This window comes from Bombus pascuorum, chromosome 14, assembly GCF_905332965.1.
Source record: "Bombus pascuorum chromosome 14, iyBomPasc1.1, whole genome shotgun sequence".
Classification (NCBI taxonomy): domain Eukaryota; kingdom Metazoa; phylum Arthropoda; class Insecta; order Hymenoptera; family Apidae; genus Bombus; species Bombus pascuorum.
In genome coordinates, this window is record NC_083501.1 from 9,206,581 (window position 1) to 9,227,717 (window position 21,137).

Here is a 21,137-nt window from a genome sequence, read left to right on the forward strand (position 1 = left end):
AAAAGCAAATGCCTTATTTAATACCACGTTAATTGTGATGCGACGCAACTCCTGTTTTCTTCGTCTCTGACCGATTTCGCTAAGTGTGCTAAAAAACGAGCTATTTGAAACCACCGACTGCATAATAGCTCATTTTTACGGCCAATGTAAACATTTACATTTTTTATTCTTCTTCGTAAAAAATTATTTTATTATTCTTTGGCAATTTATGAGGAATTCGTGTTTTCGTAAATATTATAACTTATATCTAATAGAAAAATTGTACCGTTTATAGAATAACCTAATACCTCGTGAAAATCATATTATATGACTTATTGATGTTTAATGTGTTTCATACCACGTAAGTAAGCATTATCAGAAAATCAATAATTGTATAACTGAAGAAAAGTAAATGTGCATACTATCAGTCATGGTCATGCGATTATGACTTATAGATAAGTCACAGATCTCATAGAAAAATAATGAAACCTTGCAGTATCCAAACATATTTTGGAAAGCAGCTACGCTGAATTCTACTATACAAATCAAATAAAGTCCATTTAGTAGACTATACTTCAGAGCTGGACATAAAAAGTGACTACGACTTTAAATAAATAATTATAATCTAACTTCTTAAATTTTATGGAATATTAATGATTCGACATTTGACCAATAGTGTGTATGTATATGTTTCAGAATTTTTCTAAGAAAAAGCATGTAAGTAAATTTTTGTAAAATTTCGCAATTGAAAAGGGAAAGTACACAGCTCTGTTGCATAGTACACTCCCGTTACTTAAGCAACGAACAACACAATTCACCTTTTATGAATGAAGTTGAACGCAGCGAATTTCCAATAGAATCTGCCTACGGTGACCGGTTTCGTTTCCGGTTTTTGCGACATTCGAGCCGCGGCGATCGCGTAGTAAGGATGCGTCTCGTCCAGTTTTTGGAAGTGCGCCATTTTTCGACTCTCTCTCCTTCGGAAGAAAAACACAAATTCTCCATTTCACACGTGCTTCACGAAATAACACTGACGATTCATGAAACGCTCTAATTGTTTTTGGCTGACTGGTTGACAATTTTTATATGTTTGATAGTTATGAGAGATTCCCACTTGAAACAATCGAAAAATCGATTCAACACACGCATACTAATTATTTTACGAGAGTCTGTATTTGATTTAGTAAGAAACAATCAATACGTGAAATAAACTGTTTCTTAGAAAATAATTTTATTTTTATGAAATAATTTATCCAAGTGTTTATGCTTCCATGTATCATTTCTCAATGGTTTCTGTGTCATTATGGAATTATCGAAGAGTCATAATGGGAAGACAGATAAATTCGTATCATAGTCGTGTATACGGAAAATGGATTCAGATAGTTTGATGAGACTGTGCGTTCAACGATATTTGATAATGTACTTACATTTTTATTTCCTTTTTTGCAAATGAATATTTATATTTCCTGCTTCACAAATTTTTGTATTCTATAATATTATATCTCACTTTGTTAAACAATTAATTTCACAATTTAAATTTATATTCGAAATTATTTAATTTTTAATCATAAAATTATATTCGAAATTATTTAATTATTAACCATAAAATTGAAATTCAGAATTATTTTATTTTAAATTATAGAATTTTATTGAAAATTATATAATTCTGATAATCGCCAAATGTAATTTCCAGAAAAATATCCTAAAATCCTTCACCGAAAAATAAACATAAATGTTTTAATAATTCTGTGATTTTATAGTAATATTTGTTAAACTTCACTGCACGTAATATTTGAATGATCTGCGCGGTTAATTTATCATAATGTATGATAAATGCTTACTTCACTGTTAGATCTGTTATTAGTAGAACGGTATACTTGCAGGAGAATAAGACGTCGATGTAAAATATGTCAGTCGGAGCATGTCTGACAACAAACTGCCGGAGGACTTCAGGCGAACTAGAGAAGAAGGAAGTAGATATCGTGCAATATCAACATCAATGGTATATCAAACTTTCCCATAATTCAAGCGCGTCAGGTATCATTATTGCATCTCTTGTTACGTATATTTTATAGCTCAAGAACTGTATCGTAGTATCGTAGAACTGAAGAATTGTAGAACTTGAAAAATATAATTGGCAGGGAATAAAAAATAATGTTTAATTTATCGTATCTTTTAACGATTTTAAGAACTTTTATATTATTAAAACGTCAATAATATTATTTTACTAAAATTATAGTGTAACTATTCTATAGTTTATAGTTAAGTTATAGAATTTCGTAAATATAATTAATTACTAGCGAATAGAGAATAAAGTTTGGTTTAGTATATCTGCTAAAAATTTTTCGGTACTTTGCTATTGCGAGAAAATTATTAAAATTATTATACTAAAATTGCTGTGCAATGAAATTGAATGAAATAAGAAAATTAGATGCCTTTATACTTTTGAAATGTGCTGTTTATGAAAATAATTGATAATAATTTGACTAACCAACTATTTGTCATTCATCGAGAAAACGAAGCAATGCGAGTTTCAATCATTTTAATTACTGTCACCGCTTTGCTCGTTATTTCGATACGATACAACGATTCCTAACAATGAAACTACTTTCACGATATATTGTAACAACATACATGATAATTTCTCGATTGTTTAGCTGGAATACGATCAGCTCTTCTCGAGAATAATTAATAAAATCAGAACTTCCCCGCTTATTACCTTCCCTGTACCAATTCACAGACTCTACTTGCGCAATAAATACTCTACTGGAAATATCGGTACATGCATGATTCACGTTTACTTCTGAATCAATAAAAAAGATAATAAATGCATGTGTATAATAGAAGCTTTAGATTCTCCGGGACTTTGTTTGCAATTTCAAGGTACTCCTTTGTTCCAATTCCCAGTCATTGCATTTAATTGCAAACTATTCTGGATTTTCTGTAAATTTCTGTTTTGTCACTGAATAAGCCTTGTTAGGAGATAACTAAATTAAGGATAACTAAATTAATTTATTCATTTTAAAATATGATAACATGTAAGAAAATTTAGCAATTTAAAGATCATTAAAATTAAGAAAATTCTTTTAATTTAAAAGATATGAAAATTAAGAAAATATTCACACTCTCTTACATGTAAATAATATTTTTAATGTAATATAATATCAAAATACTAATGGCACAAAATGATAAAATATTTGTGTTGTAAAATGGGCAAAATCACACACGCACACATTTCCCCTTCTTTCAAGCTTTCGCGTAGCAGAGAAAGGAAAACCACATGCTCTTACGGTATTTCTAACATCTTTATTTTACAGTACATCTTACTTCCAACTAGCCCTTTTATTTTTAACTTGACCGAAGAGACATGATTCACCGAACTACATTCTTCGTCTTGGTACACTATCGCGGATCGGCTCTCCAAACACGTTTCTACTTTTTGCTTTTGTTTTTACACTTTGTAATCGCTTGATTGGCGCGAGTATATCGGGTACCGATTACCATTTATAACTTGCAAATTTTTTGTTCTTTAAATGACCACATAGAAAACGAGGATAGCACAACTTGTTCGACCGACGATAATTATCGCGTGCTAAAACATGCACTGAGTTGTTAAATGTCCTGAGTTACGTAACAGTTTTGAAATATCAAAGAATTAAAACATCTGTTTGAAAGATATTTTTTATGTAGAACAAAAATACTTTTCTATATGTCCTTCAATTATTTTCCTCGGTGATGTATATTTTTAGAAATTTTAACTCATGGATTAACTTGACTACATGAAGGGAATATATTTTTTAAACTAGGATACGAAAAAAAATAACTGAATCTGTATATCATTATAATATACATACATCAAAACGTTAAAGATATGCTTCAACGAGATTACTATCATGGTAAATTGCAATCTTTTGCTTTCAGCATACAGGATATGGAAACTATCAGCGTGAAGTATAAATTATAGTTCAATTAGCTACGCTTCATAGCAATATTCTGGAAAACTATATACAACTAAAATCCTGTGTCATAAAGTAATATTAATGCAATCTAATAATCATTTTTTAAATAATTAATTCCAAGATTATTGTAAAAATGATCAAATAATGAACTGTACGAAATATAGACAATTTAAAAATAAAGAGAAGTATTCAATAATTACAAAAAATATTCGGCTGTAATTATTTACACTATTGCTCATAATTATTTCTCATTCAATTCAAACTTACCATTTTGGACAGTTTCAGAATTTAACGAACATTACTTAAATAGTTTAGATTTAAGACACGTACAATTGCAACGTAAAATAGGAACAATATTAACCGTTTTCATAAAGGAACGTGTGTTCTAACATTCGCAAGATATCTTATTTAACTCTTATAATAAAATCAAAGCAAAATGTAAAATTTGTATCGTTTTTTCTCTCTTTCTTCGTCTGTCGAATAATTATGGGCGATTTTGTATCTGATATATGTGTATTTGCATTAATATACATATACAGCGTACATACAGCATATTTCATTTGAATCAGTTTCAATGGTTTAAGAAGTACATATTATTATCGAACTTAATTAGTTCTTTGTCCCCTATATTTAACAAAATACAAACTGAGAAAGTATTAATAATTGCATACAATGTTTTAATGTTGGATATTTGTTATCAAAAGTTTCAGGAAATAAACGTTTAATTTATTCAGAGAATATACTTAAACGAGACACCATGTATATATTGAAATTTTACGTAATCTTTTACAGATATACGACTGTAAGGCAACGTAGTTGTCTTGCGAACAAGAAGCACAAGGTCCTCAGTGATGTAAGTCACGAACGGCCTTCAGTGGTCCCTGTCGTTACAAAATTCGAGCCGACTCGATCTGCTTCGCGTTAACTTCTATGTCCGACTATTTATGTGATTTCACGTGACCATGTACACGTTGTAATTTTCGAGGACAAATACAAACGAAAAGTGGTTATTGTATTATTTTCAAAAAAGTGTCAAAATTATATTCGTATGCTTTCAAGCTTATCAATATTCTCCTTTATCTTGTAACCTGTTTTTAAACTTTAATTTTCCGTGGGACATTCACCTACGCGCTGATGATTTAACGTTCTGCACAGTTGCGTATCTGCCACGGAAACAAGGAATTCCCGGGGTAGTCAGCATGACGTCTTCACCGACATTGGCATATCGTTGACCTATGGGAAAAAGCATCGCGATTTCTGCTGACTAGATACGTAATAACACCGACAATTACAGTTAATTATCTCACTTCGCTATTGTTGATTATGAACATTTCATAATTGGAAAATCGTATAGTGTTACGTCTTTTTTTTATTAATTAAACGTATGATCGTGGGAAATAGCTTTTTGAAAATGGGTAAGCTTGTAATTTATAGCATTTGCATATTCTTGGTGTAAGAATGTATCTGTATTGTTTCTCACTTTATGCTGATTTTTCCTACTACATATATTTCGTATTAATTTGTTAGAAATGTAATTTTGCTATTCGTCGTTGACTTTTAAAAAGAATCTACATGTATATTTTTATATTTTTTCATTAATTGTACTTAGAAGTGAACAACGCGTAAAATTATTTTTTTGGAGATATATGTAGTTATAACGTGTATATACACTGTGACCAGAAACTATGTGTATGCTTTTGTCTACTAGTATATTTTGAATTAATTTATCTTTTTGGTCTCATGAAAGTATAATTCCGCAGTTTTCCTACTCGTCGTTGATCTTTTAAAACGATTCTACGTCCAAATTTTGTTTGTTCTTTATTGCTACATATGTTTCTTATTAGCCTATCTTTTAGTTTTCTTGTCTTTATCACTGGTTTCCATAAGAGCCATGTATAAATATGCAATCTAAACAGATTCTACTAAATATTTGTAAATGATAAGAAAAATTAATGGTATTCATTCTTAACGTTTTATATACACGTTTAATAGTTTCTGAACAGATTGTAGTAGCCACTTTATTCGTCTCGTAGAGCTTCTGTCATCGACGGCAATGCAATAGTTGAGACATTATGAAAGAATTAATTAACACGTATGTCTGCACATTGCTTCTTCTCTGTTTAAGGAGATCGTGTGGAATACGACAGTCTCGTTATGTAGTTTACACGCTATACTTCGTAGAGTGTTTGTATGAGTAGGACGAAACCTCCTTTGCATTTTACTTTTGTACGAACTGTTTTTCCTCGTGTGACATCAACGGATGACCAACTCTTCTGTCTGGCATATTTATAGATGCCGCTTGATATAAACAAAGACGCTTTCTTATATACGTAATGAAATCCAAATGACGTCCAAAAATTTCGAATCATTTTCTCAATTGCATCTATATTAATAAATCTCTATTCAATTGTAATTCGCAATTTTTGTTGTATTTCGATAGATTCTTCGTTAAAAGATACTCTAATTTTAAGTTGTCTGTTTTTTATGCAAAACTTCCTATTTCCTACGTTCAAAGTCTGCAATTAAACACGAATTCCATATGGATTACCCCAATCTTGCAACAAATTTGTACCGTCAAATTTGCATTGCAATCGCCATTAACGCATCGCAATTAATATTCCTCCGTTACAATTATCGGACTTGCAATTGCAATCATACTTTGCAATCTCTATGATGCATTAATATTTTGTCACTGCGATTATCGCGGTACCTTAAATCACGTTGGCAATAAATCGCGAAACGTCGACCTTGAGTCACGGATCCCGATGGCTCGTTACGCTCGTTCGCGCGACCTGGAGAAACAATTCCTCTACAGATGTTCCGGACAACGCGCGTTAGTCTGGTTTTAATAATAGATCGCGCGTATGTGGTACATATGAGAGTTTCAGATCGTCATTCCTACGTGCCAATAAGTAAAACGCAACGAGCGTCTGTTCTGGAACGAGACCGCTGCAACAACGACTCGTCACTGACGAACACGTGTTATTTCATCGTGAAAACATCGACGAATACGTTAACTTTTAACACTGAACTTTTCTCGAAAACGACAAAACGTGGAGATACGCGCATTGAAAACAGAAACAAGTTAAGCGATTCTTTTGTCGTTTATGTCACCTGATACATTTTTATCTATTACATTTTGCATTGGTAATCACTGTGAGTCATAAGATCGAGATGCTACAGACTCCGCTTAAGCGAGAATTATTTGCATTTGAATGCTTGTGATCGAACAAAATTCTTCTTTGAAGTTGCCTTATTTTGGAGAGTCATAATTTCTACGAAAGCGATTGGTTACTGAACGACACTTATCCATTTTTGGAAATGATACAAGAAACTTACTGTTACGCTTTCGATTTGAAAAGTTAAATTAAATAACTCCAGTCGCATAAATTAGAATTAATAGAAATTTATTTTGCAGCATGACTAATTCTATTAAAAGAACTAATCTACGTTTTTATGCAACTATGTATTTACTAATCTCAGTTAATAATTAAAAGCTAAACAAATCTCAGTTAACAAATAATGTTAACTGCATAACAAGATGAGAAGTAAACGCTGGTAAATAACAGTACATGTAAAAACTATTATGTGGTTATGTAATATTAGTTACAATTCTTTAAAATATTACTTTTGCAATATAAAGTGAAATGTTTGTACGTTACTGCATTATTCCTTATAAGCACGTAAGATTAATTATTAACACGTTTATGATTACATATATTTCACGAGCATAGTCCCATTTCTCCGTTAATAGCGCAAAGACATGTTAAACACGATATGTTACACACGTAAACAAGAAAATGAAAGTTATCGTTTCTAATCTATTAATTGTCTATTGCAGAGGTTCCTCTCTCTCTCTCTCTCTCTTTCTCTCTCTACCTTGTTTCGTGTTCTGATTTTTCTTGCTCCTCCTTTTCCTTCGTTTCCTTCTCCACGACAATCTTGTGATAGAAATCTTTCCACATCGTGTCCTCGTCCATTCTGGCAGGTATGTTCTTTACGCCCAGATGAAATTCATAACATCCTCCTACACGTTCTTTAATAGACCAAATTAACTTTCTCTCGTCGATGAAACGTCACTTCTATAGCTCGAGCAAGAGCCACGAGTCGCTCATTGCTAAAATCACGCAATGTTCAACGAGTATGGTCAAAAATTCCGGCGAACAACAAGTTAACACCGGTAGGTCAGCTCGAAGCAGTCAACACTGCCGTGAATAACACGCCTTGATATTTTCCATTCACTGTTGCTTCCTCTCCAGCCACCAGATGGCGGATGCTCACAGACCGCGCATCAATAACTTCTTCTCGACTATCCTTGATCTTCTACTTTCTTATCTGACACGTTTACAATCTTCTTTATCTGTTCAATTATTTTTTAAATTAAGATAGCTCGCGCGGAGATAGGAAACGTGGATTTACACGAACATCGTTTCGTGGAAACTGAGATTTGTGAATCTTGGTAACTGGTCGGTACTGGTAATCCTGATGGCGCCATGATTCTCAAATAGCACCGGTGAGTCAACGTTCAGAAACGAGAATTGTCATCAGGATGGTACCGTGCTGTTTACACGGCAGGTGTATCAAGAGAGATTGCAGATCGTTGCCAAGGATGATTTAAGTAACTGAGACGATTTTAGAATTCGTCGAGTGTCGTTGGCATCGCGGTACATCTGTTTTGTCGGAAGTCGATGATCCTTTGTCTAACAAATGCCAATTTTTTCTTCCTGCGGCTTCTATTCTTATCGCTGGCTACTTTAGTGTCTTCTGTATTTGTCTGAGTATTTTTCCACCAAGTACACTGTCATTATAAAGTACGGTTCGTACGAGGACACTTCCTAATTTTGATGGTTGATTGAAATTATTAAAATTTAGTCGATCATAACTTTGCATTCATGCAGGATGACGTCCCAAAAATTTATAAAAATTATTTGCAAGAATTACATGGGGAATTGAATAAATAGAAATTAATATTATATAGAAAAAATGTAATAATTTCTTATTCATTTCTAAGTTCACTTCATTTTCTGTAAGTGGCCTAATAATTATGAACGGGAGCATATATCGTATTGTTGGCTGGTAGTGGTTGGAAGAAAATAAAAGAAGCTGCAAAGAAATCCTTGAATCTTTTACTCAACGTATCCTTGATCCTATTTTTAACGTTGTAAGACTCGCTTTCTGTTACTTATCTCTATTTATTTCGCTTCTTTGGTAATATTTCACTTGAAATTCATAAAAACTGCGGATGTAAAGCGACGTTTATGAGGGTTTACATATGGTAGTTTAATCTGTAATGCACTTGAAAATGGCAGAACGATGCAATATTTCAAATCGTGTTATCAAAAGTGAGTCTCCTTCGATATTTTGAAAACGAGAAATTTAGATATACCGAAGTATATATAAAATAGCGAAGAAGGAGCAGTGTTACAGACGAGTATATTTTCATCATGATTTTCAAGCTAATTTCGTTTCTCGTATTCTTAGGTAAGTCTCTAAAACGGTATTCTTTTCCTTTCTCAGTTATTCATATTTTTTAACTAATTGCATAAATTGAAAGACTCTCAAGAAGGATCTATATTTTCACACAGGCCTCATTTCATGTTCTTTAACTTCTAAACATGTCACTGGAAGCAATTTTCCAATTCCAAATGATACTCGAACAGATCCAAATGCCTTTGTATTAGTTAATCCTAATCAAGTGCATCGTTTAGAAAGAACGATACGAAATTTCTTTTCGAAAATAGCAGAGCCTATAGACAAACCGATTGTGTTAAGATCTACATCGTCTAATTCATTTGGTCTGCTATCAACTATTCGAGAAGTATGTGAAAGTATAAGGAAGAAGCTCATGCAATTCGCTAATGATTGTGGACTAATTAATACCGTTCAACGATACGAAAAACGTTCGAGTCAGGATCCATTGTCCGATGATTGGTTCTCTGAGTTGCTGCTGCAAAGTATATACGTGATACGAGACTTAGGAAACATGATTAATGAAATTAGATCATCGACTGGTTTGTATCTTGGAGAAGGAAATACGACTTTCCGAGGAAGTAAGGTTTGTGCAAATGAGAAAATTGAACGAGGTATTTTGCTTGTTAATTGTGATTTACGTTGTATAGTCAATGTTTTTAATAATAAAGATTTCTGTCTTTCAAGTAGTAAATTAGTGAACTTATATATAAATATATAATTGATAATAAATTAAAACAATTAATATAGTAATATGGCGCCAAAATTCTGTTAATAAGGTAAATTACTGAATCAAAGTATAGAATATGTAATTAATTCTATGTTATTACTTTTCATTACTGTTCCTAACTTTTATGTTTCTTCGATTATTTCTTTGAAAACTTGAAAAATATGAAACTTTTTATTTTGTATGTGTATCAGCAAACAACCTGATAATCAATTATACAAGTTTTAAAGACTCCTAGGAAATTTTTCGGTACTATCTTTACGATTAAATCTTCCAAAATTTCATAAGCTAAAATATTCACACAGTTCCAGCAACTAAATAGACACGCTAACGGCTTCAAATTCCTCGGCGTAGTGAACGATGCAGCAGAATTAAGCGACAGAGTATCACAATGTCTGCTGCAAATAACGAACAATAGGAAGCGTAAATCTTCTTTCAGTCTAAATCGAGCAATTCTCGATCTGATGAAACATACACCGGAAACCACCCTTAAAACTTTGGAAACTAGTTTAAGGAACATCTCACAAACGAATGTTCTCAAAAATCATCCAAGACGAAAGCCCTGGCACATTTTCTTTTGTCTTTCAACGGCGAGCAACAGGGGAATCAATTACGACGAGTGCATTCGCGAATTACAACGCTTCGATGAATGCCTAAGCAGCTCGAAACAATCATCGAATATGAAAATGCATAATTTTGACGCGAAATCGTGGACAAGGGCGATTAGAAGCTTGAGTCATTGCAAAACTATGGAAGATAAATATGGAGAAACGGAAGTTTCTTGTAAACCCGTTCGAAGAATGCCACGAAAAATTAAAAAGAAGACAAAGTACGTATTTGAAAGAATATTGGACAGGAAGATACCCAGAGGATCTTCTTTCCATCGTGCTGTTAATGATCTTGGCGAGACATTTTCGGAAAGCGAGTGGGGACAAAGATTTATCGATGAGTTGTGCCAGTACTTTGGTATTTACGAGGATGGCAAAAAGAAACTAAGTAGATTTTCAAAATCCGCGAGTAAGAACAAAAAGGCAGCGGTGAAGTTAGTATGATTAAATTTTATACGATTGAAGTTGATTTAATTAGATTTTAGTATGTGTAACTAGAATCCTTTAGAAGGATTAATAATCAAAAGGAATTAAAAAATTGCTGTAAAAATTTAGAAATGTGAAAGTTATACGTATATGGTTTTCAACCAGGCACAGTGAAATCTCGCAAGCTTTGAAATCATACAAAAAGGGAGCGATGGTAAGAACATTCGGAGCGATAAATAAAATACACCGGTCTGCGGTCGATTTTGAAAAATTCTTTGCGGAGGGAATGAGAGATACCTTTAAGGAAGCTTGGCAGAGCCACGTGAAGGTTTTATCTAGTCTGATGGACTGGATGACCAAGCTACTGGAACTCCACAGCGGCGGAAGTTCCAGTGGAAAGGAACCGCGCTCGTCAGACACGAGTTCGTCAGACACGAGCACATCGCAAGTCGAGTGGAATAGCGACGAAGATTTGGATTCTGAAAATATGCGGGAGCGTGTTGTAGCTCGTCCTAAATCAGGTTACCACGATTTATATTACATTGCAGTTGAATTAGATATTTTATTCATTTTATTATAAGAAATTTTTCGTGTCATGGTAGGTTCGATAATTCCTCTTTTATTCGCCAAACATTAAATACATAGAAATTTTCTTTATAAACTTCGTACGGAGAAGATATAAAGTATATCATTAAACATGAGGTACGAATGTAATATAGATAAATGTTTCATTTACAGAGATAATAAAAGATGTGGACAGCTCTATGAATAGTCTAATGAAATCAATGAATCACCTAACCAGACATCGAAACGCGACCAATAAAGATATGCTGACTTCTCTTGCAAATAATCTTCTTTTAGTCATGATATTCATGGAAACTATGGGCTTCGTTTCTTCCTTATACTGTTTTGGACCAATTGCGAGTGAGGAAACTTCTTTAGAATTTGGCGACGAATGGAACCGTCAACATGGATCGTTGCATTTTTCTGAATACGATAAAATTATCCATTTAATCTCACATGATTATCCTCTGTTTTACCAAAATGTGAGGCCATTTTGGGATGAGAATAATTAATTCTGAATAAACCATATAAATTCTATGTAATCTTCAAGATAGTTGTAAATAAATATAATAAACAAATTTAGCCAATGTAATAAATACAAATTATTGAAGAATTTCATTTCATTTCATAATTTATTTTCAGGCAATTTGTCAAATATTAACACAGTTTTGCGAAATAAAAGTGCGAAATAAAATCTTTTGGATCTCTATTGTGATAAGTCTGTGTTAATTTATTTTTCTAGCCTTCATTTAATATTTTAACTAATTATTTTAATTAAATTATTACAAAATGTTATGGATTGTTATTTAAAAGAATCGAGTTTTATATTTTTTTAATGTTATCTTCAAGCTTCTCAATAAAAATTTTTAATTTCATAAGTTTTATAGATTTCATAGACAAAACGAATGAAATAAATTCTATAAATATTATTATTAAATAATATTATATATAATATAATATTTTCCTAATGTAAAAGAAAAGAAATTTGTAAATTATCAACATATATTTTTTACACTTGCCTATGGACCCTATAAATCCTAAAATACAATAGATCAAGAAGTTTGTATAACTATTTCTTCTAATCTTCCAACGTATCTAATTTATTTACCTGCAGGTAACAGTAATTTTCAGCAATGTACAAGGAAAATGCATGACATCTATAGTTTCCCAAGATATGAAACGTTCTTTATTCTGTATGCTATCCAAATTTATCAGACGCAATCGTTCAAACTGCCAGCAGATATGCACACAAAATCTACTATCTTCTTCCTAACTTGTGTCTTTTTATTTTATTTCGCATGTTCTTGTAACTCATATTTTCCTGAATCTATAGTAATCAGTAGCTTTTGTTCACATTTCTACGTATGTTTATCGGAACAAATATAGAGAGTGTTTCTTGTGCGCGTATCAACGTACATCGAAGTATAATCTCATGACCGCGAATCAAGTTGCATCTAGTCTTTCCTCTCTTTTCATATCTTTATTATCATTATCTTTTCTTAACCACTTCTTTTTCTGTTAAATCTAAAGATGACAAAAATCGCTGAAGAAATATGCAACGCTGTAAAAAGAATTATCTATCTGCCTAAATAGTATTTCATTCAAATTTTGAAGTCTATCTCGACACAGTAAATATCTGAAAATTCTGAATTAGGAACATGCACTAACCCATCGTGTATTACGCGGATCTCTTACGATCCCAGTGAAATTTCACTCGTGAATTTCTTCAAAGCGAATTTTAATTTTTCTTGAAAAACCTTTCGAACGTTTGACTGAAAAATTATTTGTATCGTGTAGTAAAGACTTTAATGTGCATTCCAACATTGTTGCAGATGTTTCGGAAGCTCAGAATAGTAAAAACATTAAACGTGAATATAAACAATTTTGTTCACGGAAATTGTGAAAATATGCTTGTTTACGAGAGGTTGGTCATTTTATTCTCGAAATGACATTAAGGACTAAATAAATCAATCGAATCGATAGTCAGTCGATCAAGGATTCACGTTCCACGTATAGCATGAAAATAGTCGTTTCCAGGAAGATGAAAAAGCCGCGTCCAATGCCAGAATACAGAGACAGGCGTGTTCAGGTTCGATGCACGCAGGAAGTCCATTACGCACGTTCTGCGCAAGATCCTGTCGCACACACAGCCACTCGACTCACGTACCGTGTACTTAGGGCTGAATGAAGTTCGAACAGGGCCCTTGGGTAATACGTAATTAGAAACTATTGTGCGCAACGACGTTTCGTATTGTCGACACGCATAAGCGAGTATGGCTATTTTTGAACATAATACTACTTGATGTATATTCTCGGATTTCGAGAAAACGACATAGGAATGAAATTCTTTTAAAATCGCTGAAATGACTAAACTTTTCAATTCTTGTACAGATACGGAGTATAAAATACAACACGATATAATTTAATTAGAAGTACGCCACATGCAACAATTAATCTCATCAAAGTTATTCTTAAAATTTTATCTTATCATATCCCGAGTTTAATCATAGTCGTTCCAATAAAAGGAATTTATTCGGATAATTGTCGTAGATAAATATTTATTCGAAACGATTCGAACAATAGTCAACGTTAAAGCAACGTTGGTCTTTAATGGATTATTAACAATAAGTTATGTAACCAATTTTCAATTTCAAAATCGACGAAATCGTTTTAGAAACTTACTTCTTTGTTAAAACTATACTACAGATTGCCTTAAACCTCTCGTCTATTGAATGTAAAATTAAATATTCCCCACGTACAATCTATTCAACTATCGTTTTGGCTATCGTTTCGTGCGATGGTGGGCACGCAAGCGTTACTCCATGCTGTCATTTACTCGAATGACTCACCAACGCTGGTTTCCCCGCATAAACAACGACTGCCGGCTTTTCCAGCGGGTCTTTAAACTCCCTTGCCACGTGCACCGTGTCTTCTAACCGTGAGAAGTGCATTATCGTCGGTCACATCCGTCGATTTCTCCGTGGCTCTCTATCTATTCGTGGATAAACACGATAGCCACCCAACGATCCAATCGACTCGACGACCGTAGCCCCTTCGATGCCACTGTTAATCGATTTCGTCGTCAGGTGCATCGTGTTTAGTAACGAATTAGCAATTCTGTGTCCTGATACTATCTAGATCAGAAAGATTTACGACTCGAATTGAGTTTTGGAAATTTTTTAAATCTATACTTTTTAGCTCAGTTTTGCTTGTAATATTTAAGAAACGTCCTTTAGTGTATGATATGTGTATGACAACTATATAATGTATGATATGATATGATACTATATGATATAATACTGTATTATAAGCGTATAATACTTTGATATCGTTTCTTTCGCTTCCTCTACCTTAAATTAGCAAAATCGATAACAGTTTCATCGATTGCGATGTGTATACATAAATTTTAATTGTTACTCGTTAATTGAGTTATTTAAGCCACTATGGACGAATGTATCCAGAAAAGAGAAAACAAGCGGCATGTGGATTTGCATACGTTAATACTTAATGCGATTTTGAGTACGTAATAATCAGGCAATTTGTTCATCCAAGTTGCCATGGTTCATTCATATGGTTTACGTGGAAATATGATTTCGAATGTTATCGTATTTTCCTTATACGAATTTACTTTCATAATTCACAATACTTTGATAGGACATGCATGATATACATATATGTACAATTACAAAATTTTATTTTGCAGTATTTTCTCCAAAGAAAGATTTTAAAGCAATTTATTTTTCAACGTACGAATTTTTTCTTGTTAATCCAGTATAATCTAACAATTTACCACTTAACAAATTTTATCATTAATAAATTTTCCAAATTACACTCACCCTGTTATCATACAAGGAGAAATCCTATTTGTCCTCAAAACTAGTTGCTTGAACCTCGTGTACCATCTATCGTTACATGCTGTACAGCAGTTCTTCCTCGAAACAATACTCGTCTTCACGCTTTCTGAATCACTATTATCATGTACATTCTTCGTGATAACTGTCGCAGGCGTTTCTTCGATACTCACAATTATATATTCGTCTAAACTTCTCCTCGAAAGATCATTAGCCTTGCTAGATTTCTTCTCCATTAAATTCATTCCAACAAAAGAATTTTCTACACATAGGTCAAATTCGTCGTCAGTCATAATCGATAAATTCTTATTTGTCAAATATTCTTTATTGTGCACCTCTGTGCCCTTCGTTATCTCATATTTCAAAGTACTGTTTTTAATCTCACTCGATTTAGGAGATAGATATCTTTCATTATAAGGACGAGAATCTTTTGTTTTCTCATACTTTGGAACACCGTTTTCGATCTCGCTTGATTTAGAAGGCAAATATTTTTCATTACGAACCTTTGTATCCTTTGGTTTCCTATATCCGAAAACTTTGGTTTTAATTCCAGTTGGCTTAAACTTATTTTTATACACCTTCTTCTTATTCTTTGTTTTCTCAAATTCTGACACTATGTTTCTAACCTCGGTTGACTTAAAAGACAAACATTTAGACGACTTCTTACGACGATGTTTCAGCTTCTCAAAAATGGCTAACATCGTTATAGAAAGTGGTGTATAATTTTCTCAGTACTCATAACATATTTATTTCAGGAGTCGTTATGATTTTTTGAATGTTTTACTCGAAGTAAGTGTAAAAGTTTATGGCACAGTTAAGCGATGAGTATTAAAGACTTCATTTTCACTTTCAAATACGACAATTTCATTTATGTTGTTATAACTGTTCGGGGTTTAGGGTACAATGTGGCTCGTGTGAATAGGGCGCGCAAAACTGCAGAACTGAGCTCGAGCTACACTCACACTAAGTACGTGAATGTTCTCCAAATGGAAGTACTATATAGTATGTAGTTGGTCGCAAGCTGTTCTACTCGGAGTAGGGGCACTCATGACTTCCCACCAGCTCCGATGGTGGATTCCCTGATTTCGATTTGCTTAAAAAATGTTTGCTTCTACAAATTACACACTGTGCACTGAGTCTGTGAGTCATCGGAAATAGGGCTTGTAGAAGTTCCCCTGGTACATTAAGGTCTCTTAAAAAATTTCCTTCCCTTGAAGACTTCAATTAAGTATATCCATCATACTTCGTCGAATTTTAGGATTTAAATTTTTACCGCCACTTTGAAATCGAGAGTTTGTATTGTTCATTTTAAAGGAACTAGAACGAAAATATGATGTTACATAGAATATTTCGTAATTTGGAAGAAAATTGACAAAAGAGTGATTATTATTTTTATTTGTGATTTTTTTATTTTTGAAATTAGTTCTCGTTTCAAGCGTTATTATGACATTATGGAGTTTAATTTAATTTTGAGTGCGTTCTTTAAAAAAAAAAGTGATATAAAAATAAATTTCGAACATTGATTTAAAATTATTAATTTTTGTTTAATTCTGATTGGGTTCTTTAAAAGGAAAGTAAAATAAAAATAGAATTGGTGTTCACATACTCTTGAACCACAGTGTACTCGTATGTCTATCGCTTGTAACCGTGTTATATATAGATCTTAGAATATTAAATCTGAGATCATATGTGGGAAAAACGCTATTATTACCACGATTCTAATGAAATCGAGCACGTACTTACTGCTCCCTTTTTCACTCTATATTGCATTCTTTTCCCCATGATGCATATCATAATTAAGTGATAAATATAACAATAAGGAATATATGTTATTCCCAGAAGTACGATACCGTTGTTCCGGCCTGAAATCTGACATCCTTCCTCAACATTGTATATTAACCGCTAAAATATGCTGATAAGAGCGCATGTGTCAAGCATGATTCTGCATTAACAGCAATAACAATCGTGACATCACTCAAATTACATTTCCTGCGACCAGCAATTTAAGTAAAATTATTGTTAACGACGATAGCTGACGTTTAGAAGATCAATTTTCATTTGATAGGCACAACCGGAATTTTCAAAGAGGCAATCGAAACTATCATCGTTTCAATTATCACCTTTGGTTTCGAGTAGAATGACAAATTCAATCAAGCGTTTATCCATGATCGTTAAACGATTGGAATATTCTGCACAATTTTTGCAAGATCACAGATTGTGGAAGTTACGTAGCGAAAAAGCGTTTAAATTGTAGAATTTTATTTTTTTTTTTTTGCAAGAGTGGAAAAATTTTAATTAATAAAACAAGCGATTGTGCCTAAAAAATTAGAGGAAAATATTTTTTTAGAAAAGCGAGACGGAGTTCTGTTAAAAAATTCTCAAAAAGCGAGCTTAAAATGATTTTTTGTTTGAAGATTGCATTAAAAATTATAGCATTAATAATGTAAAATACTGTTAATAATGTGTTGTAGTATATTATGCATTTGAAATTCAATGGTACTCACATCGAGGTGAGTCCCACCCAGAGAACTTTTGGGAATGACCTGATCCAAGTATTCCCGTGGGTGTCGTGTGCGATCTTTGATTGGGAAGTCTGCTTCCGTTTGAAAACTGTCCAGTCGAACATCTTACAGGTAGAATTACGCTTCCTCGCGGTCGAATTCGTCGAAGGACGTCTAGGAACGACGGACAAGTGAGACGCGCTCCACAGAGATTGAGGTACTGAGCTGTGTTCCATTATTTAAAGAAAATAATGTTCAGCTGCAATTACTGTGCTGTAATTGACGTGACAGCACGCATACGTCAGCCGAAGGAAGATATGCTAAAAATATTGTAATCGTGCTGATCATAGAAGTATTTTCCATTAACTGACTAAAAAAAAATAATTAATTTTGATAAGTTGTTATAGAATGATATTTCCTTGAGAGTGTAAAAAATAACAGTTAAAACACGTTAAATACGTTAACAGTTAAAACGGAACTGACTAAATATTAGTGAGTAGATTGCTGTCGATAGTTGAATACATCCTTGAGATTGTAAAATAACTCAGTACGTTAATAGGTGGTGGCAATTTTGAAAAGGTGAATGGTTTCAACAATAATATTAATTATGGAATATAAGTATGTAAAAATTAATTAGTAACATTGGAAACAACATTAATCATTATATCAATTATAATTTCGTTCCTGTGGATAGAAATTCTCATGCTGAATTCCATAGTAAAATGAAATGGATATATGTTATAGCTAACACATTATTCGAAATTCATGCGCTCAACCCGCTCATTTAAAAAGCATTAAATGAAGGAAGAATTGCTCGCTTAAATTCAACGGCATATAACAAAACGAAGATATAGGTCGGAAATCGGATTAAGAAGAATTATCTCTATACAGTATTAACGTAAGAAACTAACTCTAGGACGGTTATTACCTCCTTTTGATCTTTCGAACGAAAAATCCTCATTTTCCTTCTCATCAAGCGCTCACCATTCCCCTGTGTTTCTGGATTCCATCTCCTGCCTCTTCCTCCATTTTCCCTTTCTTCTTACGCCAGCACTTTTATTACGCGGCCCCTATTAAACGAACAATTCATTACCATCCAGCAACCTTTTTATGTGCGTTATACAAAACTTCGTGAAATTTCATCATAATGAGACACGGCTATTATGATTGTATTGAAAAAATGTGGAACCAGTCGGGAAGTGTATATATAATAAGCGGTAATACTTAGAGCAGCATTACTTTGTCATAAATTGGACACAAGTCTAAAAATACTTTTGGCTATAGTTCTAAAAATAAGGCCAGGCGACTTTATACACACGTATAGGGTAAAGTTATTCAAAAATATTCAACTTGACAACATACTTTAAGTTCATCAAAATCAACGAGTTGCTTATTCCGAATAATTATCCCTTTTTCATAATTAATTCGCACAATTTCAAAACCCGCAAAAGCAAAACATTCAAAATACCTCCCTAAGAATCACAAACACACAGCAACCCTCAACTCTCGCAAAAACAAGCTGATAATCGGGTGCTAGCGAGCTACGCGATACTCTTTACTCCTCACTTACCTCAACCCTATCAGGCTTACGTTGAACGTTTCCTCGGCGAGTCCATCAAGATTTCCCTCTCGACGACCGGGTCGCAACGGCGAAGATCTCAATCAATCCGTGACCATGTCTCGAAAGACGCGCGCCGTACGCCCCCGCGGCCATCCGCGCCGCAAAATCGCCACCACGGAGGTGGATTGAGACGCGGCGGGGTGTGGCCGGACCCGGGATTAACCCCGTCTGACAGCCAATCATATCCAAGACAGCCCCACCACGGCTATATCCGTGACTGGAAGAACCGGCTGAAACTGTCGTCCTCGGCCTCCACCCTCTCTTCTAGCAACCCCCACCGCTAATTGCCCTGGCTTTAATATCACGCGTGGAATGAGAACTTGTGGAGGGGTGGGGAGAATGATAAGGTAGCAGAATATGCCGAAGAGCAGCCGGGGAAACGGAGGCTGCGCCCGTTTTGTGTGCATCCTCTCTGTGACATCTACATCGAACAGAGAAAAGAGGGTGGACAACGGTAAAGGGTGGAGAAAAGGGGGTGCATAGGTGATGTACGCGTGCATATTTGCGGATTTTACGCGGTGCATTGCGATACACGGTAGGATTTCCAGGGCCAATTTGCCAGTGGCCGGTTTGCTTTATTAATGATCCCGACGATGATCGAGGAGTCGATGCGTAACTGAGAGATTGATCGACGAGAACGGCCGAGTCTATTTTCACCGTCATTGCTCGATGATGTCCCGCATTTATGTGGTTGGTTCTGTAGAGTCATCGATTTCGAGAGGTTCGTTTTGCGAATTTTGGGCCTGAGATGTAAGGAGATCCATTTTGGAAATTTCGAGAAAAAAAGTATTGTGCTGGAAGTGTACCTTACCTAAACTTTGGAGTAATTTTTACTAACAAAAGTGAGTTTAAGGTATTGATGAATGTTATAAGGATCGTGAAAAAAAAAATAGGAGAAGTTATAGGAATCTTTGAGAAATTTATATGAAATCTGCTTATTATCTTTACTAACTCACTCCCTACATAACCACAAACGTCTTGGGTGGTATAGCTTTTTTACAACGATCGACGTATAAAATGTCCAAATTTTCAAAGAATGGATATGTTAACAATATTCGTATCATATATGAGTTACTGCGAAGCTATACTGATACTGCTGAACCTGACACTGAATCCTATTTCCTGAAAATTTCTTAATTCTGGTATTAACGATAAACATTTACTTGTCGAAACATCAATTGATTGACTTCAATGGGGTTAATCAATTGACTTCTGCCTTGTTCTCTCCCCCGGTCTTTCTAAATGGTTAGTTCTACGCTTCCAATAAATTCCAATCCAACTAATCCAAAACCAAAATCAATTCCACTAATCTGCCTTTTCATATAATTCCCTGTTTCCTCCAAAAGCGCCCAAAAATGAGATTCCGAAACCACCGAAGAAAGCACGAAGAATTTTGCTGAAGGAGTAGCTCCATAATCTCGAAGATGAAATC

At 33.9% G+C, this 21,137-nt stretch overlaps 2 protein-coding genes across 7 annotated transcripts in view; one reads left to right on the plus strand and one right to left on the minus strand.

Moving 5' to 3' along the window:
• Positions 1-16,299, minus strand: part of LOC132914078 (protein unc-13 homolog 4B) — a 36,816-nt gene extending 20,517 nt beyond the window's left edge. For 2 of the 5 annotated variants that reach the window (XM_060972885.1, XM_060972884.1), the window contains exon 1: positions 15,569-16,299. In XM_060972885.1, the coding sequence (XP_060828868.1) occupies positions 15,569-16,284 (716 nt within the window). In that variant the 5' untranslated portion in view covers positions 16,285-16,299. Of the gene's footprint in view, positions 1-797; positions 957-1,820; positions 1,960-7,817; positions 8,282-15,568 lie in introns of those variants that run through there. The other 3 variants (XM_060972886.1, XM_060972892.1, XM_060972887.1) reach the window with 3 other exon arrangements.
• LOC132914079 (uncharacterized) lies at positions 5,601-12,334 on the plus strand. 2 transcript variants are annotated; one of them, XM_060972893.1, is made up of 6 exons: positions 5,601-5,605; positions 9,373-9,419; positions 9,524-9,993; positions 10,440-11,176; positions 11,334-11,689; positions 11,907-12,334. In XM_060972893.1, exons 2-6 carry the CDS (start codon positions 9,383-9,385, stop codon positions 12,242-12,244), a joined length of 1,938 nt encoding a protein of 645 aa, XP_060828876.1. In that variant the 5' UTR covers positions 5,601-5,605; positions 9,373-9,382; the 3' UTR covers positions 12,245-12,334. The 2 variants fall into 2 exon arrangements, with proteins under 2 accessions (XP_060828876.1, XP_060828877.1); XM_060972894.1 differs by having other exon boundaries at positions 9,524-9,756.
• Positions 16,300-21,137: the final 4,838 nt, after the last annotated feature.